This window comes from Corapipo altera, unplaced genomic scaffold, assembly GCF_003945725.1.
Source record: "Corapipo altera isolate COAL_440 unplaced genomic scaffold, ASM394572v1 1, whole genome shotgun sequence".
NCBI lineage: Eukaryota > Metazoa > Chordata > Aves > Passeriformes > Pipridae > Corapipo > Corapipo altera.
Genome location: NW_020884873.1, coordinates 37,821,722 through 37,847,606, shown reverse-complemented (window position 1 = coordinate 37,847,606; position 25,885 = coordinate 37,821,722). Strand labels below are relative to the sequence as shown.

The window sequence follows — 25,885 nt, the reverse complement described above, 5'->3', positions numbered from 1 at the left end:
TTGGTTCAATTAATATTTTTTGTGCTACCATAAGGCTTCACAGTAACAGGAATAGACTCTTTATCCTGTAAACAATACAACATAGTTTTGGTTTTATTATTATTGGTTTTTCAGTGATGTTAAGTACTCACCTCATCTTGAGGAGCTTACTGGAAAAGGCATTAACAACTATGCACTACTTAATTCTGGAATCCTTAACATTGACTTAAGTTGGGAGATTCATTGAATGTCTGATAAAGCAATAGATTGTACAATAACTTTTCAGTTAGATACCCATAGGCTGCAAACTTCTAACATTATTGCTTGAACAGCATTTAGTATAAAACATTAAAGAAAAATACTACGGAAAACAAGATACATTTGTTTGCTGCAAATACTTTTCCAGGATTTAACTCTGCAAGTCAGATATCTACCAAAGAGGAAATTCATGCTAGCTGCTCATGGTTTCTTTAAGTTCTGTTAGACCTGCCTGGTATAACATACAGCTTTACTCCAATGCTTTCAAGGCTTTGCATTTAGAGTTTGGATAGTTTTTTGAGTATTCCAAAGGATTTGCATGAGTTTTTTTCCTAATCTCTATGAATCTCAATCTACACATTTTTCCTGTTCATGATTTGAACCTGTTATTCTCCCTTATGTTCTTGGCATTACACATAAAATATAAACATTGAACAATATTCCTGCAATCTTTCATTAAGTGGAATCTTAAAAGTCACATTTCATTATTTCTCTCAGACAGACCGTTGCATAACAGGAAGGATCAAGGTCAAATGATATATGAAGAGAGACTTTTAAATCATTCAGATGGTTGTCCTCAATTTTGATCCCTTTTTCACCACCTTCCAAAAAATATGACAGATTCTGAACATTTTTCAAAATGAGTCGGTAGCATCCAGGTATATTCAGCTGTAATGGTGACACTCTGAATTTGCACATTTCCAGTTCATCCTTAGAAAGTCTTTCATGGTACCACTCTCCAACTTTATTACTGGGATACTTGATACTATGTCCCACCATTGGAAGAACCACCTTCAAAGAAAAAAACCAAAACAACAAACATATTTGAAGTAACACCCATTCTTCTTTAAATACATGTAATAACAATTTCAAATGTTTTTGAACCTTGTGTTTTAGGGCCTGAAATAGTAAACCAGAGTGCTGCAGGTATCTCAAATTCAATTAATGCAGAAAAAATGATCAATGTATCAGGATTCCTAAAACAAACTAGGAATATATTAAAAATAATTTCCTTGCTTGTTGGGAAAGATACAGCAATAAAGACATTCAGTTGCCATGTAAGACTACAAAAGTACACACTCTGAAACCTTCAAAAATTAGAACGTCAACTATTTTTGAAAGTTTTTGCCAGCAGACTGAAATTTTTTTCAAAGTATTCAGCTTCATGATAAATATTGCCATACTGCAAATGACACTGTACTTATTTCCATTACAAAGTAAATTTGTTATGAGAGTGGAGATTAGTTTACGTGTGTTTTCTTTAATATGCATCCTGGTAGGGAAGAAGAATACACCAGTTAAATTAATCACATTTTATTTAAAACAAAACATTTTAATCAAATAAAGAGATAACTCAGAATTTTTCATACAGACTTACCTGGTATATAGAATACTTTCCAGCTGACTCTTCTGAAGCAGTGACTACATGAACCTGACAAGACATTTAAGAAGTTAAGAAAAAAGCACTCACTTTTTAAAAGGTAAAAACATATACTTGTTTTTTAGGAATTATACACTGTATTCCCAAACTTGTAAAGGATTCTAAGGCAATTTGACTGCTACAAGGACAATAAACTCTTTCAGGTATGGAAAAAATCTTAGGATATGTTTAATATAATCAGTTTACTGACAGATGGTATTGCATTAAATATTTACTGATGCTAGCTACCACTAATATTCTTTGAGTCTGAAGTTAACTAAGTCAATGCAACTCCTTTTGCAGCAGCAAAAGCAAAAATATGAAGAAAAACATTCTATATTAAATAGCAATATATCTACATAAAACTCAGTAACTCAATACTGAATTTGATACCTCTGCTTTTAATTTCATTTGATCTGCTCTTTTATTAACATTTATTCTCAAAAATATTGTTAAAGAAAAATTTCAGTGGAAACAGAAGCCACTTCATAGGGACTGGAGGTTATCTTCCAAGTGCTCTTGCCTTCAAATTTGTAAGAGGCACACAGAGTCCACTCTGAAGGTTTTCCCCAGTCAGATCCTAAGAAGAGCATAAATTCTCACATGTATCAATTCTGACATTCTGTTCCTTCTTCCCACTTGAATAAAATGAACAGCCAAAACAGATAAAAGCTAATATATGTCTAGCTCCTATGTCTGTTTATGGTACAACAAAAAAAGCTACATTATGTTTTTCAACTTTTTCGCTAATATTAGATATTTTAATGAATGAACCAAAATAAAGGCATTAGCATATGTCTGAGTATGCATTCAAGTGTATTAAGTTGGTTGGGGTTTTTTGGTTTTGTTTTGTCTGAGGGGTTTTTTGGTTTTGGGGTTTTTTTGTGGTTTTTTTTTTTACAAGAAACTACTTTGGGAAGACTCACCTTGTCATTTAGGGAAATGCTTTCATCATTTTCTTCTGAGAGTACAAGATCACCCTCAACCACTTTTAAGCCATAAATCTTCAGCCTATATGATGCTGCTTCATTCCAAATTTTACTGCAATAAGCATGGACATAGAATATGCGCAAGGAATGAGGAATGTTGAGCCATCCTTTGGTACAGCCTTCATGATTTACACCATAGCGATTTAAAGCTCGTAGCAACATCTTCTCTCTAACTTTAAATTCTGGCAGCATCACGAGCGTGCCCTTTGCATCTTCTGATATAAACAAAAATAACCGTGTAAGTAATCCCTGATTTTTCACATATTACCTGAGAGAAAAAAATACACTTAAGAAGATGAAATAATCAAGTAGGAAAAAACCATGTCAATCTAACCTCCTTAAGCCATTAGGTTATTATTTCCTTTCCTTCTACATGCCGTGTTAGACAAAGGTCATCTAATGGCTATCAACAGTCCCATGAATTTTATTATTTCACGCAGTATAAATTAAAATAGCTGTCATTCAGTTATTCAGTCTAGTTTGCCTTTTTTTTTGAGAAACTTCTTTCATCACTCCTAAGGTTTTTTTAGATCAGGTAACAAAGTAAAAACTAAGCTATAAAAGAACATTAGACCACTACTTTGCATCATTTGAGAATATGTATTTCACAGTGGGTAAAAAAAATGTCTTTATTTTAAAGGCACAAATTACATTGGCCACTGGGAAGTCTGATCCTCAACCAAGATGAAAATACAATTAATCAGATTCGTACTAAATTATTCCAATGTTGTATATTTAGAATGTTAATGTTTACGTATTTTCTCATTACAAGTGATTACCTGATGAGGCCTTTTGCATAGCCTTTTACCTTTTGCTTTCAGGAAAAGGCATTTAGCTGCTTTCAGGGTCCACATCAATGTCTTTCCGTGCATCATACAGCAATGTACAGAAAAGAATGATTCATCTTATATTTTCTTGTGAAATGAAACATATCTGTGTCATTTGAAGCTATATATCATAGTTGTTCTATCAATCTACAGATAGATAGGTAAGCAGGCTAATAGATGTGGGATGTTTGAAAAGAAAAAATATATTTGAAGTTGAGAGCAAGTCCAAATTTTTAGTTTTGGACAGAAAGTTCACTTGAATGACAAAAGCAATAAATATGGCAAACAGAGCACTTAGCCTACTTCTGCTTTTGATGTATTTTATTGATTTTAGGTCAAGACAGAAAGACAGTAGATGTGTCAGGTGCTGAGTAGTAGTTGGGTACCACATTCCTGTATACTTCTTTTATTAGGAAGAATAAGTTTATAGTCCAAAAGCAGACAGATGGAAGGAGGCCGAAAATCCTCTGATAAAATGATCTTAGTCTTTTCCAGCACTGTGCTATACAGCGTTTGCTTCTATACTGTCTTGCACCTGAAGTACATTAACTTTCCACTATTTTGCACATTTAGGGTCTCACTCTCATCAAATTTTTAAGTGTGCAACTATACGGAGTTCCACAGAATAAAGTGTAAGTGGCATAAAGCAGTGGGAAAATAAAAAGTATCCCTCTGTGCAGCAACACCTTACTCTCTCACAATAAATATGTGGACAAATTAACTGGACATACCAGTTTGAAGAAAGTATCTTTTTGCATTGTTTACAGGATCATCAGTATCTTCAGGTGTGAAGAACAACTTCACGGCTTCCACCTTTAAAGAAGAATATTAATAATTTATATTTTTTTGCAGTTAAACATAACTATTTGTCAACTATACAGACAATCATGCATCCAGTTCTGTCAATATACTCTGCAAGGTCTCAAAATTGTATCAGTTCTTTAAGGGCAAAGTCAAATTCTCCCTTTCACAGAAAATGCCATGAACCGCAGATCAATGTGTTGTGTTCTTTCTCAAATTAAAGGCAAGTTTTCGTCATCAAGAAGACACAAGACAGTTTTCAAAGTTCTGTGAAAAATCAGTCACTCTTCTTGATCATCCAGTTAAAACTTCTCCACTTTAAATTGTCATCCTTCTATCCTGAACAGGAAGGGTCCTTCTTTCCCTCCTGCATGCTTCATGCAAAATTTAGACTGAACATTTTCCACAGTCTCATACAGAGGGACAATCATCTTTCTTTTTTTTTTTCCTTTTTTTTTTTAAATACTGATCTATATCAGGTTAGATGACACTGTGACAAGGAAAACACTACAGTAATCTCTGCTACTTGCAATATCAGTGGAGCCACTCAACTTGCTTGCACTTATACTGACCTGTGACATCTGGTTCTTGTTCTCCTCCATATTGGACTGTGCAAACACATAGTGGCACATTTTTAATATAAGTAGTAGTTCCTACCTGTTTTAAATTAAAGTAACTGAGTTAAGACTAGAGATTTAAAACATTACTACCCAAGGACTGGCACCTGGTACCAACTGCCAGCATACCAGAATTCAAAATGTCAGATACATCAACACTAACTTTCATTGACTGCCCCCAAATCTTGATTCTTATATTTGGAAGATAAGTTTTCCTGACTTTTCTTAGAATCAAAACAAGATTAGAAGAACAGGATACTCAGGTATCCTTTTGACTTTGTAGTGTGCGGTTCATCTTTAGATCTGTGCCAAGTACTGTATCATATACATTGAAAAGTATATTTCTTTTATGAATTATTACTTAAGAAATAAGCTCTCCTTAGCTTACACAGGGGTAATCACTCAGAACTGAGTTTGGGAAAGTAGCCAAGGAATAATGGAAAGCAGCAATCTTTTCTATATAGCAGATAAATTACCATGGTATTGAAAAAGCAAATTGTTTCTTATGAACCTATGTGACTTTTTTAAGAAGTAAACAGACCCCAAGCAGGATAAAGAGGTCCAGCCCAAAGTTAGGAGGCAATCAGAACCATGAATAAACACTGTATAAAGACTACTTCATTTCAGTATTGAAACCCTGTATGGAATGCAACCACTTTCCTGCCAAGTGGCATGAAGACAATCGTAATCACGTTCCAATCACAGACAGAAAAATCACTTCCTGAACTATTTAAATCTGCACCTGCTGTTTAAAAAAAGATTATTTATTTCAGTATGAAGATCTTCATGCTTACGTTATCAAAACTGATCTGGCAATTGCTTCCAGCACACAGGTGGGTTTATCTCACAAATGAAATTGTTCACTGGGAAGGACAACTCTAGCCCTAGACATTGCAACAGTAATGTGAAATTGTCTTGACAGTAACTATTCAAATTACAAAAGGGAAGTACCATTTTTTCACTCAGTAAAGCCAATCCTATTTGATCTGTCTGAACAATTTGTCCTTGTCCAAATCGCTGAGGTCCATAGTAATTTACAAAACCTTTTGTCTAGAATGGTAAAGAATAAATACATTAAAAGCATGAAAGTACCAGGTACCATTAGTAAAACTATGCATACAACATACACGTCTATATTTATATCCCAAATGCATACAAACAGGGTTTTTTAATCAGAAATAATACAAAAAAACATTACTCATGATTCATTATAATATTTTAGAACTTAATTTAGAAACATCTAAAAAGACAATCAAGTTCTACTGTTGTCTTCGCATAATTAAAAAAACTCAGCTAAGTGAAACAATAATATTTCTATATAGTTAATTATAATAAATACAACTACAGGTCAAGTCAAAATAATCGAGCTTTTTATATGCATTGGATTACAAATTGCTACTCAGGCAAATGCAGCATAGCACAGGCAATGAACAGTAAACACTGCTGGACATTTTTTCTTAAAAATACTAATTTTTTCCACATTACATAATTTCTATAATTATTGTAATATAAAGGCCGAGAGTGAATACTTCTGCTAATTGGGATTTTAAATCTCCTGATGAGTTCTAGGGCACGTGTGAGAAGTAAAACTACAGTCACGTGACCCAATGAGAACACCTTTTTCGAGAAAACAGTAAGTATAGACAAGCAAAAAACATATGGCATTTGTTTCGGAAATGGTTATTCAATTCAAATTATTTAACCTTGCTTTGGACATTCATAGGTCCCATATGCAATTTTGCTTTCATGGAAGGTGAAAAATCCATAGTTTGGATTAATACACATCCTGTTTCGTCATTCATCACGTGACCAGTAAGGCAAATCTAATAAAGCAAGACACACAATTGTAGGAATTTCTTTTCATTTTCCAAACAGTAAAACAAATCAAGTCAGATGGAGCAGAGAGAGAGAAAAGCATTATAGTACTGGCTGAATGCTTTTTTCAATAATAAAATTAATTTCCAAAATACATGTAATGTATTTTGCTTATGCACACTGGATAGTTTTCATTCAAGACTTTATTCCTGGATTAATCTTCTTAAAGTAAATTGTACTATAGTTATTACTTAAAAAGATAGAGCAAGAACATTAATGCTGTAAAAAACACCTACAGTTTTTCCTTTTCATTTACTTTTATTTTTCTTAGTGGCTTAAGAATGCCTGATGATGGAGTTTTCTTCAGGGACTAAGGATAACAGAATCAAAATCCATTGATTTTCAAGGGATCTTCTTTCTCTGATATGAGCATTTTATGTGTGTTCATGCCATGAAAGTTCTTCACCCAAGCAGACCGTGCATGTTCCTCACACGACCAAAGAAGACAACCAATTGACATATGTATTGTGTATATGAGTAACTATATCCTTTCCCCCTTCAAATCCTGCAGTGAAACCCATCCCTTTGGCCTCAGGTCTGTGCAGCAATGGCTCATATATCCATACTCATTTGCTACTGAATTCCCCGTGTCTTTTGCTGCACCACTCTGCGGTCTGTAGTCCATAACACAGAATGAATTCACTTGTGGTCCCTTCTTGGAAGGCAGTTTTACTTCTGATTCCATAAATAATGCAGGAATGACATAAAACCACAAGAAGCATCAAAATTAGGAAATTTTGCCATTATTGTGCTATTACAAGCATTTTCCTTAAAAGCATTTTTTTTTAGCAGCAAAGAATTAAAACTGTTCATTATTGGCAACCACGAGGTTTTTCTTACCTCAACATTTTCCATTGCTTCAGATATTCTTTTTTTTAAATCTGCAGAAGAGTCGTGACTGTGCTTTTGGAGATCTCTCACAATTATGTCAAAGTGATTGCCTTTCAGCTGACCAAGCCTGAGGTGCTGGTACGTTGAACGTATGTTGTATATTCTCATGCCCTTTTTTTCCATTTTGTTTCCAATTTCTTTCAACCTACATAAATAAGTGGGAGAAATTACAAACCATCCTCTACTAAAGTTATCCAACTTGTAATAAATATCTTCTTCACCTTTGCATTAGAATTAAAAAGCTCTTAAAAAATAAAATGGGATGTAAAACAGACTACTATGAGAAAACCAAAACAAATACAGAGCTGGAAGTCTTAAAATTTAGTTATAATCCAGAAATACTTTTTAAATGTTTGCATCATTTGCACTTACATGATATTGACATATATGGGAATGAAGCAATTCATTGAACTTTCTCAAGGTAACTACCCTGAATTTTTAACTTTTTTTTTTTTGAAAAACAAGTCATTTATTTACTTTACAGTTCTAAAAACCTTATTTTTGTTTAAAAAAAAAACCCAAACGAAAACCCCTCCAAAACATAACTTCCCTGCACGTTGATTCTCTGATATGCTTGTAATTGGAAACACAGCTGACAGTTCGAGTTTGTGCCCTTTAAAATATCCAATCAACCTGTTTGTTCTTATGTGTAAATAAGTAATCCAAATTAAAGGAAAGTTTCAGCATAAAATCTTACATTCTAAGCAGTATTTTAATAACTTTATAAATTGTTTATTTATAAAATTTATTTATTTCTTCTGTTGCAGTAATGGTTTGAATGCATTTACCTATTTTGCTTCATCATTTAAGCACTAATGCAAAGTTTTGCTAATTATCTCTCGGACAATTGGCCCTACAGCCCAGTTTGCAGTCGAATTTTACCACTGATGTATACTTAGGTTAGTAATAAATCCTGAAACCATAAATTCTATTTTTCTTCATTCCTAAAGTACACTTTGTTGCTATGAACAAAGCCCACTAGAAAGTTAAAGCTGAGGAAGAAATAAGTTATGGTTTTGACTCAGGACTTTTTTTTCTGTTACTATGGCAAACTTAATATATATTTTTTTACTCACTCATTTGGCTACAAAAAGTAACAAAAATGAGGAATGGAAAGGCACATATTGTATTACAAACACATTGTTCAGAATGTATTTCCTTCCCTCAGGTTTGGTGATATCTTCTTTATTTAGTCCTATGTTTCTAAACTGGACAATATGGCAGAAGTTGATACTTAACACTCAAAGACAGCATCTGTCCAAAGTACATTTGTAATGATTTACTTTAGTTTTGTAGCACTATAATGCATTTAAGCTGGGGATTACAAGACAATACTCTGACAGTATGTGGAAACCTGTTGCATCCTGTAGCATAGGCTTCTTCTCAGTTCCAGGTAGTGGATGGTATTTCAGAAATTGTAAAGTGAGCATGAATTGCAAGAATACTGTCCCAGACAACACAGTATATTTGCATCATTACAAAAAATACAGAGAAAGGCAACACTTTTCTCCAAGTTCCCCACTGGGGGACTTCACTGCTAAGCTGCATATTCCCTAAAGCCACAAAATATTAAAGCCATTTTCACTGTCCTCCAATACAGGCAAAGGGAAGACACATCAGTAAAAACATTTCAAAACATTGCACCAGATTGATACTTATTAACATATAAAATTATGTGCTAAACTGAATGCACTCAGATTCGAAGTACCTCTCAGGAGTCACCTTCTTCACAACCATAGGTTGGAAAGTGATAGCCTTCTTATCTTTGATGCCAGTGTAACTGAAGTCTGAAGGAAGAACATCGAGTTCTGCTGCCAACAAGCCAATTGCTTCTAGTGTTTCTAGATTTTCTTTCTGAAGGGTGAAAGCTGAAACAATCATCTCAAAATTACTAGGAATTTGCACTTCTAAATCATACAGGTGTTCTGCTGTGATAGATGGGCAGGTTCTTCCCCTTAAACTGTAATAGCATGGGAACTGTAAAGAAACAGTCCTCCCACCCCACAAAAATAAAGGAAATGGGACTTTTTCAGCACAGAGAGAAGACACAGTACACAAAACTTAGAACAACCAGAAAACCCCGCTGCCTTTAAAAACAGTACCTGAGTAAATGCAACACAATTCAAAAGACATGCACTGGTGTATTTCTAGAAACATTCTCTAAATCAGAAACCAACTGCTTGTAGGAATGAGATCATATATCATACTTGACCTAATTTGTCCAACATCTAGATACACCTCCTAACATCACCCAATTACTTTCAAGGGAAAGTTAACACACTGAGAATACCACAGTTAGTGTTACAACCAAAAGAACTGTAACCATTATCACAGAACAGTTAATTTAAAATCACTGCAGTAACTTGGTTCATCCATGTCATTCTCCAGTAATGTAACTACACTACATTGATAATGATTTATTTCAGTGTAAACAATGAGTCAATCGGGCCTACACGTCATAGAAGAATGATTCAGTTTGTCTTACTACAGAACAGCATAATACCTGCCATCTTCAGTAAAAATGTAGTATTTACCTGTATAAACATCTTGCTTTTCCTGTGAACCACCAGCAGACCTTTTTCTGGACCCACATTTTTCTCGAAACCGTACCACTATTGACATATTTGGCTGATCATTGACATCTGTCACAGTAAAAGACTTTGTTTCTAAAAGTTTTCCGAATTTTCTATTGAGAAAATGGTGAACTACTTTTCTGTGCTCTTTGTTTCCATCAGGCTCAAAAGAAAACGTCGAATTTTCTAGCTTTGCATCTAAAAATTTAAAGAAATCACTTGTTTCCTTTTCAGTCACTAACTGACAAAGTTCTCTGTAATCAGCATTTCCTTTTACAATCATTTCATTGTCTTTTGTAACGGTGACTAAAAAGGGGAATGTCTGCCTAACAGCACTGTGTAAATCAGCCCGACTTTTCTTGTCCAGCCTGGGTCCTAGCGAGAGCTCCCTAGTGCCAGCACTCGGGTTATTTTCCAAGCCCCACGCTTCCTTCAGATCGCAAGCAAACTTATTGAGCAGTTCGCTCATGGGTTTGCCGAGTAAGGACTCCAGTTTGGCTTCCTCGAGGCCGGATTTCGGCTCAGGTGCTCCCTCACGCTGTTTCTTGCCAGAGGATGCAGCACAGCCGCCCCCTGCCCGGCCCGGGTCGCGCTCCGGGGTCCCGGGACCCGGGCCGGGGGCCTCCGCTCTTCGCTGTTTGGGCTGGGGGGAGCACGGGGCGCTTTGCTCCGGCAGCGCCTCGCTGGTTTTCTGAGGCAGTTCAGCCCCGCTGTCCCCAAGGAAGCGTTCGGGCACCTCTATTTCTGTCACTACGAAGTCGGCGGGGGAGTTTTTGATGGTGCCGCGGAAGCCGGTGTGTTCGGTCAGGTAACTGAAGGAGGGCAGCATGGCCGGGCCTGCCCTGCCCCCGGCCGGGCACGCCGCCACTGCAACGGGAGCGGATGGGAAACGGGGAGGGAGGAGGGCGGATAGTAACAACTGCTACAGGAAAGGATGCTGAAAGGCTGGGAGGGAGGAGAGCAGGCAGGCAGGGATGGGGGCCGGGAGACAGGGAGGGAGGCAGGGAGGGAGGCCGGGAGGCAGGACGGAGGCAGGGATAAACGCCAGGAGGCAGGAATGGGGTCAGGGACGGAAGCCGGGAGGAGGTAGGGATATGGAGGCCGGATGGAGGTAGGGATAGGGGCCGGGAAGCAGGGATGGGGTCAGGGATGGAGGCCAGGAGGCAGGACGGGCGGGCCGCTGCTCCGCGAGCCTCCGGTACGGCCGCCAGGGGGCGCCACAACTTCCCTCCCACGGTAAAAGGGTCCCAAGGACGGTACCAACTCACACAGGTCCGGGGGGAAAGAGAAGAAAGGAAGGAACCCCCCTCCCTGCTGCCCGACGTGGTGCGCACCAAGGGGCGGGGCACCCCGAACAGCCTATGGGGAGGCGGCGTGGGATCGGAGCCCTTCCGCGTTCCCCTCACTGCGCCGGTGACGTCAGCGCCGCCTGGGGATGGCGCCGCCCTCTTAAAGGGGAAGCGGTGCTGAGGCGCTCCCGGGTGGGGTGTGGGCGCCGCTGCCGGGAACCGACGGGGGCGGTGAGGGGACTCCAGGGGGCTCCTGCCGCCGGTTGCGGGGCGGAGGGGGCTCCCGCCTACTGGGAATGGTGGACGGGAGCCGTGTCGCGGGGAGTGGCCGCGGGCGGGCCGGGAGGCGACTGTGAGGACGGGCGGGAGGCCGGGGCCGGGCGTTGTCGGGCGGGCGCGGGTGTGGCACCCCGACAGGTGACGGCGCCACTCGTGTCCCCAGGAGCTGAGGATGGGCGAGCCCGTGACGGCTTCTACGCTCGTCCGCTGCCTGAGCTACGGGCTCGTGAGGCGGCTGGCGGACTACATCGACCCGCAGGAGGGCTGGAGGAGGCTCGCCATGGATATAACAAATCCGTCCGGTGAAGGCAGATACAGCCAGATGCATATAAGGTCCTACATAAAAGTCATGTAGCGTAACCTCGTGTGTTACCTGTTTAACATAACTGCCTTGCCCATCCCGTACCGGTGTCCGTCCCGTTTTCCATCCCATTACTGTAACTTCCTGTAATTTGTGTGCTATAAAGGTAGGGCACTCGTATCTTACAGTGCCGTTTCCTGAGGGAACTCCAAGTAATTACTCCTAATTGTTCTGTAGCTCAGTTTTTAGACAAGCCCAAGAAAAATTGACTAAGGAAATTAGCCTTAGTTACAGCCACAGACATGTATTTTTAGCAATACAGCATTGGCTGTGTAACTGTATCCTACAGACCAGTAAAGATTGACCTCATTGTGCCCAAGAGACTACTGGGCTATAACTCCCAATTCACAGTTCCCAAGAAAATGTCCAACAAATGTTAGTAGACAGACCTAGGGCTATCTACAAGTTTAATTAAGAAGTAATGCCTGCAGTGTTTTATGAACACCTTGTTGCTTGAAGGGCGTGTGGAAGGAATCCCAAAGCTGTTTTCAGAGATTGTGAGGTTTTAAATACTATATCTATCATTTTGGGTTTCCTCTCTTTTCTAGTGATGTTAGCATTAAATCTTTGTTTGTCTTTCTATAATAGTAGTAAATCAGTCAGAATACTAGATCCCAATTTTTGCTTAATGCCCATCTCCAAACATTCAAAATGGAGTGTGAATGCTAAATGGACAGAAAACACTGAAGTTTTTCTATTTGATCTGGCTCTGACTTACCCACTGTCTCTTGTCTGTTAGCCCCATGTGCCAGTATATTATGTGTCCCGGACAAAGATGCTGAACCCACATATGCATGTGTTTACCTTAGTTTTTCCCGTATTTTGTAATATTTTCCCCTGATTTTGAATGTTTTTATGGCTTTTAGCTGCTTTTTTAGAAGATTAGTGAATTTGTACAGTACATTCAGAATTTTTTTTTATGTGGGGTTTGGTTTGAGTTTTTTGGGCAGTTTTTGTGTGTTTTGTTGTTTGTGGGTTTTTTTGGTAATTTGCCTTTAATCTCTTTCCTTTCTTCAGGTCACTTTTTTTTTTTTAACGTTGATCTTAATTTATCTTTTAAGGAGATTTGAGGCATTTGTACAAATGGGAAAGAGTCCTACATGTGAGTTGCTTTTTGACTGGGGAACAACAAACTGTACAGTTGCTGATCTTGTGGATCTGCTGATTAGAAATCAATTCCTAGCACCAGCAAGCCTGTTGCTTCAAGGTAACTATTACTCTTGTACATTTTTGTACCATGTTCTCAGTTTTCTAAGATTCTAAAGAGCTTGATAGTAACTAAAAAATCAGAAAGGATTGGGTCAAAATAACCCAAAATGGATATACTTTCTATTACTTGTAATAACAATTTAAATGAGTTCCAAGTTTCAGTAGGAGTGCTGGAGTTGACACAGGGTGGCAGAATATAACCTTCTCATGATGCTTACATGCCTCCTAATTTTAAAAAATACTGGCATTAATATTACAATTTTTTTTTCTGGTTTCTAATGTAGTTAACACTTTTTCTAAATTCCATTTTCAGAACCTGTAAGGATGCCACAAGAAGTTACATTACCTCTTTCTTCACAGGAAACTTTGCCTATGCATGAGAAACAACTACCTGTACAGGAAAAAGAAGCAGCATCTAGAAAGCCTGTTTTAGCTCAGGGTACTGAGAAGCAACATTCAGATCCTTCCCACTTAAGTCAAAAAACCAGCAGTTCACAGTCCAGTAACACAGGTAGGCAATTATTTTGCTAGAATTAAGTACTATTTTTTTTTTTGGTGATCTGTCCTTCACCCCATGTGAAATAAATTACAGCAATGCATAAGAGTGATGACTCTGTTCCTATCATTGTGCATTTATGGGAAACAGCATCTTTCACCTTGCCAACAAGTCACCTAATGTGATGGAAGACTTGACTGTTAGTTACATTGCAATTTATTTTGTGCCACACATAATCCTGTTGCCCTTTTCCAATGCTTATTTTATAGACTGTTCAGCATCTTATGTTTTAAAGCTGGATTTTATATGTCAGAAATGACTAAGACTGTTGGAGAAAAGATGACTAAAGTAGACACTTTAGGAGAGTGTGTGATTGATCTATTCCTTCCTAAAGGTCCACTTTTGTGTTATTGCCAGAAACATGATGTGGTCTAGGTGTATTTTCTACATCTAAGGCAGCGTGGCTCTCTCTGTGATCTGCAGCATGTTTAATTTCTATTACCTGTATTACAAGTATGAACAAGATATAGAATCAGAAGGCTGCTACAGTGCTAGTTGTGAAGAAAATTATGCATAGCTAGTTGTTTATCTGCCTTTTTTTTTCTGGTATCTTCATCACAAATCTGGAAGTAGAGCTGCACTGTGTCAGGATTTGTGTGGTATCAAGTTTTTGTTTTAATAGAACCGAAGCAGAAAACTATTCAATACACTTGTTCCTTAAGTGAAATCAGAGCTTTATGCTAAATGTCAAATATGTCTTTCAGATTTCCATAATTTTTTGTTTCATGATTTGGAAAGCATTACAAATAATTTTGATGCCCGACCAGAATCATCTGGAGGTAATAAACTGGGAGAAGGCGGCTTTGGCATTGTATTCAAAGGCTACATCAATGGCAGAAATGTGGCTGTCAAGAAGCTCGTTGCTGTGAGTTTCCTGGGTTTTTTTCATTTTAATGCCAGTTTACTTTATAGTATAGACTTCTCTTGCTTCTTGTGGAAAGTGTAGAATGATATAATTCAAAAAGTGTCACCATGTTAAATAATAGTTGGGTTGAGAACCTTATCCTGTAGTCCCACGAATGAGTTGGCACAGTCATGTGAAACAATTCTCACCTTCTCTGTAGCTCCCTTTGAGTGGCTTGGGCAAGTTGTCAGGAAGAGCAGAGTGCTCTCCCTGCTGAGAAGTGGCACAAGGGAAGGGTTGCTAAGGATGTTTCCATTTCAGATTCATATAGGTAAGATTCACAAGCTAAATAGGTATTGCCATAGAATTTTAGTCTCCATAACCATTGGTTTGTGTGAATAAGTTAATTTTATAATGAGTATGTAGTGAATGATAGATTGGTGACTGTGCTGAAACTGGATCTATTTGTCCAATAATGCTGTGTTCCAAGGAATTAAAAGTGATGTTCTGATACTTCATTTTCGAGCTGAATAAACAGTTAACTAGTTGTTACATGTAACACATCTAAAGAAAGGTTTACAATTCTATTTTTTTTTAAATTAACAGCTGTGCATTTCAATGTGTCCAGTGATATTAACGTCAAAAACTTCCTTTTGTAGATGGTCGATGTTAGTGTTCAGGACTTGAAGCAGCAATTTGAACAAGAAATAAACATGATGGCAAAGTGAGTACAGTCTTATACAATTTCTGTATTTCTAGCATAACTTAGTGATTTTCATGGTAAGTGAGAATGTTTCTTGTACAGCATGACTACGTTTGTTTTCAAGCATCACCACAGAAACTTGGCTGTGAGCAGTAGAGCTGAAACAAGTAATTGGGAATCAAGTTCCCTCTGCTTTTTATTTTCCTCAAATGTTCAGTGTCTTTCAGAACATATATGAACGGATTTTTTTTTTTTATCCTTTGCTTTAGGTGTCAGCATGAAAATCTAGTAGAATTACTTGGTTTCTCAAGTGATGGTGCTCAGCCTTGTCTGGTGTATGAATACATGCCCAATGGTTCATTGCTTGACAGACTTGCTTGTCTGGTAAGTAAAATCTTTTCTAGCTTCCAACTGTCCTTTGCTAAAGTATAAGTATCCTTGGAATGTCTCTGAAACAGTACTGAATTGTAATGGCCAAATGATGTTTTGCTACTTGCTCTTGTGTTTTAGAAGAAAATATGATAACAAGTATTCTTCCAATAACATTTTATTCAAATGGTTTAGATAGATTAAAATCAAATCAGTCTGAAAATACAATGTCACGTACCAGTACCTGAAGCGGCACAGGAGGCTGGACTTGCTGTGCCTGTGTGAAGCAGTGCAAAGGGTGCTGCAGAACTGTTCACAGTTCTAATGTTGGCATGTTCTCCACTAGTTCTTGAGATTCTGGATTGTGAAATTGCCCTTTGTTCATTGTTCTAGTGATAGTGGTTATAACACAGTGCTCATAGTTTACATACCTCTTTCTAAATAAATGGGAATTACATTTTTTTAAATTATTATTTTGTGTAAATGCAATGTTTTATTCTGATTTAATCAAATGGTGTATCTTCTAGCCTTGGCTTTTAATAAATAATAATTTGCTTTGGTTTGATAAGGCAACTCTGTCTATGAAGGACAGACAGAGTGATACCAATAGTAAGTCAGACTTAAGCTAGTAGATCAGTGTCCATGTTAGTTTGTTGAAGGAGTTCAAAAACTCTGCTTTATACTAAACAGTCCTTTACAAAGAAGAGACAGATTTACAGTATAAATAAAAAAATCTAAATCAGAATCTATAAATCAGAAAGAATCTTTTTCTGATAAGGTCAAATAGGTGAGGAATGTACTTACTGAATGTTCTTGGTGATAACTTCGTTTTGTGACTTCACTGGATGTGTTTTGGGGCATGGACTCTTGCTTATGTCATCTTCTTGTCTAAATTTTGAGCAGGTGAGGGAGGTGATGGAATGGTGAGATACTGTAATCCTCTTCTCTCGGCCACTGACAAGATTAAGAAGTGGTATTGAAATGTAGGTGTCCTCACTTCTAAGGCCTAGTTAGTGGCACGAATAAAACTTAAACTCCTGAGAAGTGGTAAATCCAAAAACACTGGAAGATTGACTTCTCATTGTTAGTAAAAGCTGTGGATTGCTTTGAACTATTTGTTTTGGGTTAAAGGCTCTGGTATCAGTGCCAGAGTGAAGTGGAAGGTGTGGTACATTCTCTGCAGGGCAGCTGATCTTGTAAGGTCGGAGTCGAATATTAACCAAGAACATTTTTTGCAACTGTTGAATTAATCTACAGCAAAATGCAGGGAAAGAACAGAATGTGACAAATGCATGTATATCTGCCCAAGTCAATTAAGAAAGGTATGCTAGTGGTATTTTTAATGATTTACTTGAAAACAACAAATCAGAGCAAGAAGTCCATTTTGGGTTATGGGGGTTTTGTAAGTTTTGTTTTGGTTTATGTGACCGCATATATATATATATATATGTGTGTGTGTGTGTATATGTATAATTTTCACTTTTTTACTTGCCTTTCTCTTTTCTTAATCAAGAATGACACACCACCAATTTCTTGGAATACAAGATGTAAAATTGTTCAAGGTACAGCAAATGGCATCAACTTTTTGCATGAAAATAATCATATTCACAGAGACATTAAAAGGTAAAAGCTGCAGACTATTGCCGGCTGCATTTTCACTTTATTTCTTTTTTCTTTTTTTCTTTTCTTTTTTTTTTCTTCCCCATTAAAGTAATTTTAGAGAGAACAAACTTTAAAAAGCATTGCTTCAGTCAAGGGCACAATCTTTTCTGCAAGTGACATCTATCACCATAATCTTATCTGTGCCACAAGGACATGAGCAGTACAGACTTCTATAGATAATTATGAGGCTATTAGAACCATAGAGTTGTTTAGGGTGGAAAAGACCTTGCAAATCATCGAGTTCAGCCATTAACACAGCACTGCTACATTCTCCACTACACCATGTCTCTAAGTGCCACACCTACAGGTCTTAAATACCTCCGGGGATGGTGATTCAACCACTTTCCTGGGCAACCTGTTCCAATGCTTGGCTGCCCTTTTGTTGAAGAAATTCTTCCTAATATGCAGTCTAAATCTCCCACGACACAACTTGAGGCCATTTTCTCTTGTCCCAATACTTGTTACTTGGCAGAAGAGACTGATCTCCACTGTGCTAAACTTCCTGTCAGGTAGCTGTAGAGTGATAAAGTTTCCCCTGAGCCTCCTTTTCTCCAGGCTAAACAACCTCAGCTCCCTTAGCCACTGGACAGCTTTCCAGCCATGAGATTTTGCATTGTAATTGTAATTTGTATTATAAATGTAATTTGTAAAATGTAATGTAAATTGTAATTTGTATCATAATCTGTTACTATCAGATAGTTATTTGAGTGCTGCAAGAACATGCAGAAAGTTCTGTTCATTCACAACTCCTGCTAATGAATAAGCTGCTCTTGGAAAACAATGAATTTTTAAATAGGGAATTTTTCAGATGAAAACCCACACTTTTTTTTCCTTTTCCTAGAATATTTTTTCAGTGTCTACTTTGATTTGCTCCTAGTTTTTATGAAGACAGTAAAATTGCTTCAGTCAGGTTTATGAAGTTCAGAATTCTTCAGTGGTAATGTTCACTGTTTGTTATACTAGAATTTTTTTTTCTAGGGGGTATCAGAGCTCAAAAAAGGGAGGATTTTGTTGTAGAGTTTGGTTGTGTTTTCTGGTTGGTTTTTTTGGTTGGGTTTTTTGGGGAGTTTTTTTTAGGGGGTGAAGGGGTTGTTGTCTGCTTGTGTTTCCCCTTTCTTGCTACAGTTCATTGTATTGGTCTTTTTAAAAATTAGTCCAAGTCTTTGAAGAAAAGCCCCAAATGCCTTACTGCTTTTGAGGGTTAAGAAGCAGCAGCTGACTGATTGGGTGTCATGGATGAATGTTTCAACAGCTTTCTGGCTTCTGGCACCTCTGCTAAATATAGGCATCTTCAGTTTTGGGACCTTGCAGCTTGTGAGTAACAAGCCTTTTCTTCAGCTGCCTCATGTATGTGCTTGCTGCTTTGACAATGTTTCTTTCTTCTTCCCTGCTTAAGCCTCTGGAGAAGTGTAATGACTGGAAGGGGTGCTCTTTTTTACCCTACACTACTTCTGCCCTTCTAACTGCTGTGAGTTGATCTTGTTACAGAATTGGGTTTCATTTGGTTTTTTGTTTGGATTCCACTTTGCAACTTGTAGTGTGAATAGTTCAGTAAATTCGATTGGTGTTATTAATAGTGCTGCCACTTACAGGTAAAACTTAAATGAAGAGACATCTAAGAAGATTAACTTCAGTCTGTATTTTGCTGTGACATGTAGAGACCATTCATAACCACACAGGCACTAGAACAGCTTCTCTAGGCTAGAGGGTACATGATTGAATGGGTGTTCTCACAGTTGTTCATAGTTTTTTTTCACTTGGTTATGCCAAAGGAATAGTTCGTTTCTCTCTTGAAGCTTGACAGTTGCAGAAAAACTTGCTTCTGTTGTGCTCTTTGTGATGTATCCAAAAAATGACCGCTCTTGGACTTTACTCAACTTGAAAAGAAGCTCAGATTTCTTCCTTTTAGAAGCTGAGCTTTAAATATGAAACCAGTTGGTGGATGATGCCTTGACTAGCATCTTATGCCTTTTGTAGCAGTCTTATATTTAGCGTTATTTACAGCAGTTCTAACACCAAGTGATCTGTTCTAACTTACAGCTGTGTTAATTTTGTTAAGGTTTGGTGAGCAAGGGGAAGTTAGAAATATAAGTTTTTAGTAAGTGTTATGTATTGTATCAGGCTATGTGGTTTTCTTACAGTTCCATTAAGGGGATCAGAAAATGAGGATTACAGAAATATTAAGTGACTTTAAAATGGTTCCAAGTGCTACAAGTTTAAAACCCAGTAGATTTATGCTGTAATTCATCCACTGAGTATTTTATGAAAGTGTTAAGGTCTCTGAGGTGAGCCTCGTTTGTCAGGATTGGTTTTTTTTTTTTACGGAAAGTAAAAGCTGGAGATCAAGTGGAAACACAACACATATATTATTCTAGCAGTAATAAGTGTTCTGGTTTTCTTCCAAGGCAAGAATAAGAGTATTAGTATTCCTCTGGCACGTGAATTTGTAATGGTTGACATAGTATTAGATAATAGGTATAAAAAACTGCTTTTGTTAGTTCTGAGCAGAGATTTAGACTGTAAGAATCGTGCTGTGATCCAGTACAAGTTGATCAGAGCTAAGTGTTCTCTATTGTCCTTCTTAAAGCCAAAACATAAGTGCAACATATTGGTCTCTTATAAGAAAGCGGGGGTTTTGTGTGTGAATGCGTGCACACACAATAAAAAATATGGATGGATCTTGGCCGTCAGTTCTTGATTTACTTAGAAAAATCGATTTTGAAATTGAGCAATTTCTAACAAAACTACTCATACATAATTTGCTATATGAATTATGTATAAACAGCTTTCAAGGCAGTCAAAATAGCAGGTTTGCATTTGGTTAGTAAAGAGATATTAGTCTGTTACAAAACATAATTATTGTACTGGTTTGGAAAATTCTCTTTTCTTTTTTTTCCCCTCCCTTCTCCCCCAGTGCAAATATCTTATTAACTGATACATACATACCCAAAATTTCTGACTTTGGCCTTGCAAGAGCATCTGTAACATTCACACAGACAATCATGACTGAAAGAATTGTTGGAACAGCAGCCTATATGGCACCTGAAGCTCTGCGAGGAGAGATAACACCTAAATCTGATATCTTCAGTTTTGGAGTAGTAAGTAGAATGTGGAAAGCAGTATATGACCTTTTTTTGTAAATTATAAAAGCGTACAAAATCAAGAATATCTGAAATGAAATAATCTACTCTGGGCTATACTTCTCCTTTTTCCCAATAGATGTTTTCTTAAGATAGTGTTTCTAAACTTTGATTGTTCTAAAATCATTTGAATATGTTGATTTTTCTATGTGAAAGACCAGAGTAAAACAATATTCCAAGTTGTTGCTAAATGTAGTTTGAAGTGATGTGGAACATTGTTTCTGCTTGCTTAGTATTGCACGAAAGTGTAACTCAGGCTGAAAAAGAAAATCAAGAAAATGGTTCAAAATTAATGTGTTTTACTATATTTCAGCATCAAAAGTACAATGTCCATGTGGGATTTGCTTAGACTTGAGTACAAAAAAGACATGAACTTAATATTTGGCAGAATAATGAATCCATTACATGAGGGTCATGCTACTTCTTGCAAATTGTATATGTGCTGAGGATTATTCTGTGCTTCATTTTCTCTTTGGCTTTTTTTTCTTCCTAGGTCTTACTGGAAATAATAACGGGTCTTCCTCCAGTAGATGAAAACCGAGAGCCACAGTTACTGGTATGTTCTTTTTGCCTTCTCCTCCCCTCCTCCTGCTCCAGAATTACTTTATGTGACAGTAAGTCAGTTAACTCAGTCAGTTAACAGGTTCTGAGACAATCAAATTAGTCATCAAAATATGTAGTTCTGAAAGCAGCACTTATGTCAATAATCTGTTTGTCTTAGAGGTGAGTCTGAAACTTTTATCTCTTGGCTGGTAGATTGTTCACCCCTCAAGGCTGTCATCTTCCAATTTGATACTGGAATTCTTTGGTTTGGTACTGGTTCTTATTGTAATACCATTGTGCTTTATTAGCCTACTCCCAGATACCTTGATAATTCCTCATTCCCTAGAACATTTTGAACTGTTCACCTCAGTTGTTTCTTTATGGTTCTATATCAGTTTCCATCTTCTTCAATTTTACTAATAATTTGCAAATACTTTGTGTTTTTAACCCCAGTTAGTGAAGTTTGAAATGTAAGGGCTTTTTTGCAGAGTGATGGGTGGGTTGAATTTCCTCTTCTTTTTTACTACTTAGGAAACTAATGTCTCAGCTCACTCTCTTGAATTAAAAATCTTACAAGGCTCTTCATAATTTAGTCTTTTATGTAGTTTAAAATTATGTTCTGAACTCTTTAATCCAAGGTTTTCCTAAAATACGTTTTACATAAAGATTAATTTATTTACTAAGTTTGAAATAGCATTGAGGTCTGGATTCTTATGTTCCATACTGTTTGATAGCAGATCACTTTCTTCCACAGCTTTAGAAATACCTGTGTATTATTAACAGATTTTTTTTGTCCTTCTAAGCTATATCTTTTGGAGTAGCATAATAGTTATCCTGTTGAGCTTGTAAAGACCTTGGAGAACTCAGGTTTTTTGAAGCAGGCTTTTTCAGAGATAGGATCTAAAAAGGAATATGAAGTATGATTTGACTAGTACAGTTTATCTTTGTGAAGTACTTCTGGCAGCATAAAGAGAATGGTCATATGGCATCCCCAGCTTTGAAAATTTTGAGGTAGTTGAATGTTGGTCAGCAATTTCAGACTGGAAATGCAAATGCAAATGAAGATACCACATTTCAAGTGTGTTGGAACTGGAGACTTTTGGACTAAACCTGTGAGATTTAAAATTTGATTTCAGTCTAGAAGTTTCCTTTTAGAATAGATACAGCAGCCACTGAGACTAGAAACAGAAGGCATTAGAGAAAGAAGCTTTATAAAAGTGACAAAAAAGGAAAAATTATACAAACTTAAGCCTGCATATTTGTGGGTAAACATAAATAGTTTATGTTGATCATGCTTTGCTTAAAAAGCAGCCAACACTAGGAAACTGAGCCTTGAAGTGGGAAAAAATTAAACCTGTATAATGCAGCTTAAAGAAAATTGCTTTATGATGTTAATTAAAATAACGTACAATAAAATAAATGATAAATCAAAATTTATAGTTCATTTTTATTTTTAAAGGCTATTCAGATCCTTACAATGTTATCTGCTCATTGCTTCAAACTCTCTTGTAGTTAAGTATAAAAGATGAAATTGAGGATGAGGAAGCAACTATTGAGGATTATGTTGATGAAAAGATGAGTGACTGGGATGTACCTTCAGTTCATAAAATGTATTCAATTGCTGATCGGTGTCTGAATGACAAAAAAACCAGAAGGCCAGACATTAAGATGGTATGTAGTCTTTCAGATAAATGGCTTTTTTTGAGTGTGTGTGTGTGTTGTGTGTCCTCACGTGTGGTTACAGTGTCAGTCATTTATATCTCTCTCTGTTCTCTTGCAGATCCAACAGCATCTCCAAGAGATTAAAACTTGACATGTGTTTCTTCTGATACACAAAGGTGTTTGTAATGGAGTAGACACCAGTAGCAAATATTTAATTAGCAATTAATGTGGCATTATCAGCTTTTCTGCTTTCCAGAACTTTCTGGACACAAGTAAGATTGTGCTGTTGGCCTGTCCTCTTTCAGTTAACTGAGCAGCCCTTTCACATATCCTTAGCCACTGGGCCCTTCACATGAGAACTTCTTCTGTGTTAACAAATTGCATCATCTTCTCCACAGCTTTTTAAATGCACTTCCATATTGGAATCGATTTTATTATTTTTATTTCCAAGTTTCAAGTATGTCTTCTACTAAGGGCAGACTTTGTAACAGGGCAGAATGGTTTTTTCTGCAAATTGCTTTCTTGATCAGGTGTACTAGATGTTCTACTGAAGACAAAACCATGTAATAGCTATAAATGGGGCTTAGTGTTGTCTTTTTGGGAAAAGACAATAGCATTACCCATTTAGAACAAACTTCTATTTAGGATTTTAACTTGAGAGTCCATAGGAGCATGAATGGTCTGGTAGTGTTAGTGAATGTGACTATATTTCAAAAAGTCTTCTTGGCATTAGTATTTAGTCAAATAAATACTGCAAGACATTTTCTAGGTTGTTTTTGATTTCAGTGATTCCTGAGCAAAATAATAATCTTGCAGTGCAGATGTATTTGCACTTGCAAATGCTTTCTTACAGTGAACTCTGTGATGACAAACCATTCCATTTTTATTCATAGGAAGACTCTTAGCTACTTTGACTATTTTAGGAGAGGATTGAGTATTTTAGTACTTTAGGAGAGGATTCCCTATGGATTATAAAAACAGTTGATTTCTTTTGTTAAAGTGGTTGGAATTACGCTGTTAAGACCAATTGTGCATTTTCCTTAGTCAAATAATTAAGCTATTTTTAATATACATATGCACACATATTAATTAAATATTAAAATACATTTCTAAAAATGTAACACGGAAAGCTTTTTAAAATAGGAACATGGACAGATCAAAGCAGACTAAAAATGGAATGAAAGTGACTAGTAAGATTCCAGATACTTTGGACCAAGTATGAAAATTCTACAATTGAAATAAAAGATAGTATTTTATATAAATCCATTTTGCACCTCATGGACTTTCTTGGCAGCTCAGGGATAGGAAAATAGTCTGGCCTACAATTAAATTTGAAATTCCATGATTATCAAAGATGTGACTGTATTCAGGGATATATATCTCTTTGTAGAAAGCATTTGATTTCTAATGTATTTATATAATGAGATTTCTGGCTATTAACTCATTTTGTAATGCCTTTTCAAACTGATATCTTAATGTGGAAAAAGGGATCCACCTAAACTGCTTCTAGCATTATTGAGTATACATTGTAAAAAGCTGTTAACATAAATAAAAACTCTGCATCACTGGAGATGATTCTTTCTGCTATTAAAACTTCTGAGCCTTGGAAATAATCATCATATTCTGTTGCTTGCATTTCTGTTAATAATATTATGCTAACCTCACTTAATGGAATAAAGCTGTACAGCTCTGAACCAGGGCTTGTGGAGAAAAAAGCTGCTATAAAGGTAAATCACAGTAAAATCTGAAAGCATTTTTCAGTTTTAAACATCTCCAGCTGTTATATGAAGGTTTCTTATTAGATCACGTCTGCTTTTACTATTCCCTGGAGCTGCAATACCTCTGTAGTCTTGTCCTGAAATGTGTTTGCTGTAGTAACTCCCCCGTCAGCTCTGTTCACTTCTGGTGTGGTAGAACATTTTTTTCATGCACCAACTGTGATATTCTTAACTATTAGGAAAATCTCAGCTACAAGCATGTGAGTTCCTGTTCCATCATACTAGACCGAGACTATTTGCAGTGCTGCTCTCAGCAGCGAGGTTTTAGCAGTAGTTTTCCTTCCTTCACTGAAAATGAAGCATGTCAGCTACCATTTCATACTATTAAAAAAAAAAAGTTTTGAACTTGTTTAATATTATTCTAGTGAGGAATGAAAATGTGAAGCGTTAATTAGGTAAAACTAGTTAACCTATGTGGCAACTATATTTTGTTTTAAATACATATGGGGCAAGGAGAAGGAACTTCCCTTTCCCACCTCAGGGTTTTTTTTGAGGTCTTCATACAGTAAAGCCAGCACCTATAGACACAAACGGGATAAGAGTAGTCAACTTCTGTTTCCTTTGTTCCCTGCAAAAACATTAAATTATCCTAGAATCCATAATTCTTTGTGTTAATTACTATAGTAAAGCTTTCTAGGACGCAAATCAGTAACTTAAAGTCATTCAAGCTATTTGTGAGTAATGGGATGATCTAGTTTCATAGAACTGGAGGTGAGAGAAGTTGGGTACAGTTCCTGGTGGGTGAAGACAGCTCCGCATGGGAGGTGTTCTTGGGAGAGAGGGAGGGCTAATATGGCTGGCCTATGTCCTTTCTCAGTGGGGGAAGTGCCATGGAGGGCATTGGAGGATCACTGTCCATGGTGAAACAGCCAACCTTTTGCACGTTAAGGATCTGGAGAACAGTAACATAAAATGAGTTAGTGACCTCTAGAAGGACATATGAATGAATGAAAAAAAGCAAGAGTGATTTATTGGAATTCCAGGTAAGACTTTAGAAAACAACAGCAAGACGAAAGCAAATGTTAAGGATCCAAAGAAAGTTGTCTTTTTTTAAATAGAACCTGGTAGGAAGGGCAACAGTTCTCCCCTTAGAGCAGGAGGTAACAATGGCTGTTGTGAGCCAGACCAGAGTTGTCTGCGCAGCCCTGGGGCCAGAACGTGAGCCATTAGTGGCTGCTGAGGAACAAAAGCAAGGACAGGATACGTATATAGAGATACTGCACTGGAATATTATGGCTTTAGACAATTTGCAGCTCAGTA

General features: G+C 37.1%; 2 protein-coding genes across 7 annotated transcripts; one reads left to right on the top strand and one right to left on the bottom strand.

The window, feature by feature from the left end:
• Positions 1-254: 254 nt before the first annotated feature.
• On the bottom strand, positions 255-11,552 carry PUS7L (pseudouridine synthase 7 like). 3 transcript variants are annotated; one of them, XM_027657325.1, is made up of 9 exons: positions 10,967-11,039; positions 10,192-10,428; positions 9,366-9,525; positions 7,607-7,802; positions 5,843-5,941; positions 4,205-4,286; positions 2,584-2,861; positions 1,616-1,669; positions 255-1,029 (listed from the first exon to the last, which is right to left on the bottom strand). In XM_027657325.1, the coding sequence occupies exons 2-9, from the start codon at positions 10,277-10,279 to the stop codon at positions 706-708; spliced, it is 1,281 nt and encodes a 426-aa protein (XP_027513126.1). In that variant the 5' UTR covers positions 10,280-10,428; positions 10,967-11,039; the 3' UTR covers positions 255-705. The 3 variants fall into 3 exon arrangements, with proteins under 3 accessions (XP_027513126.1, XP_027513115.1, XP_027513136.1); XM_027657314.1 differs by having other exon boundaries at positions 10,192-11,552; XM_027657335.1 differs by lacking the exon at positions 10,967-11,039 and having other exon boundaries at positions 9,366-9,511; positions 10,192-10,320.
• On the top strand, positions 10,994-24,460 carry IRAK4 (interleukin 1 receptor associated kinase 4). 4 transcript variants are annotated; one of them, XM_027657351.1, is made up of 12 exons: positions 10,994-11,038; positions 11,962-12,131; positions 13,221-13,366; positions 13,682-13,879; positions 14,629-14,789; positions 15,428-15,492; positions 15,741-15,855; positions 17,354-17,463; positions 20,417-20,600; positions 21,136-21,198; positions 22,698-22,856; positions 22,966-24,460. In XM_027657351.1, the coding sequence occupies exons 2-12, from the start codon at positions 11,971-11,973 to the stop codon at positions 22,996-22,998; spliced, it is 1,395 nt and encodes a 464-aa protein (XP_027513152.1). In that variant the 5' UTR covers positions 10,994-11,038; positions 11,962-11,970; the 3' UTR covers positions 22,999-24,460. The 4 variants fall into 4 exon arrangements, with proteins under 4 accessions (XP_027513152.1, XP_027513147.1, XP_027513159.1 ...); XM_027657346.1 differs by lacking the exon at positions 10,994-11,038 and adding an exon at positions 11,624-11,750; XM_027657358.1 differs by lacking the exons at positions 10,994-11,038; positions 11,962-12,131 and adding an exon at positions 12,149-12,265.
• The last annotated feature ends 1,425 nt before the right edge of the window (positions 24,461-25,885 follow it).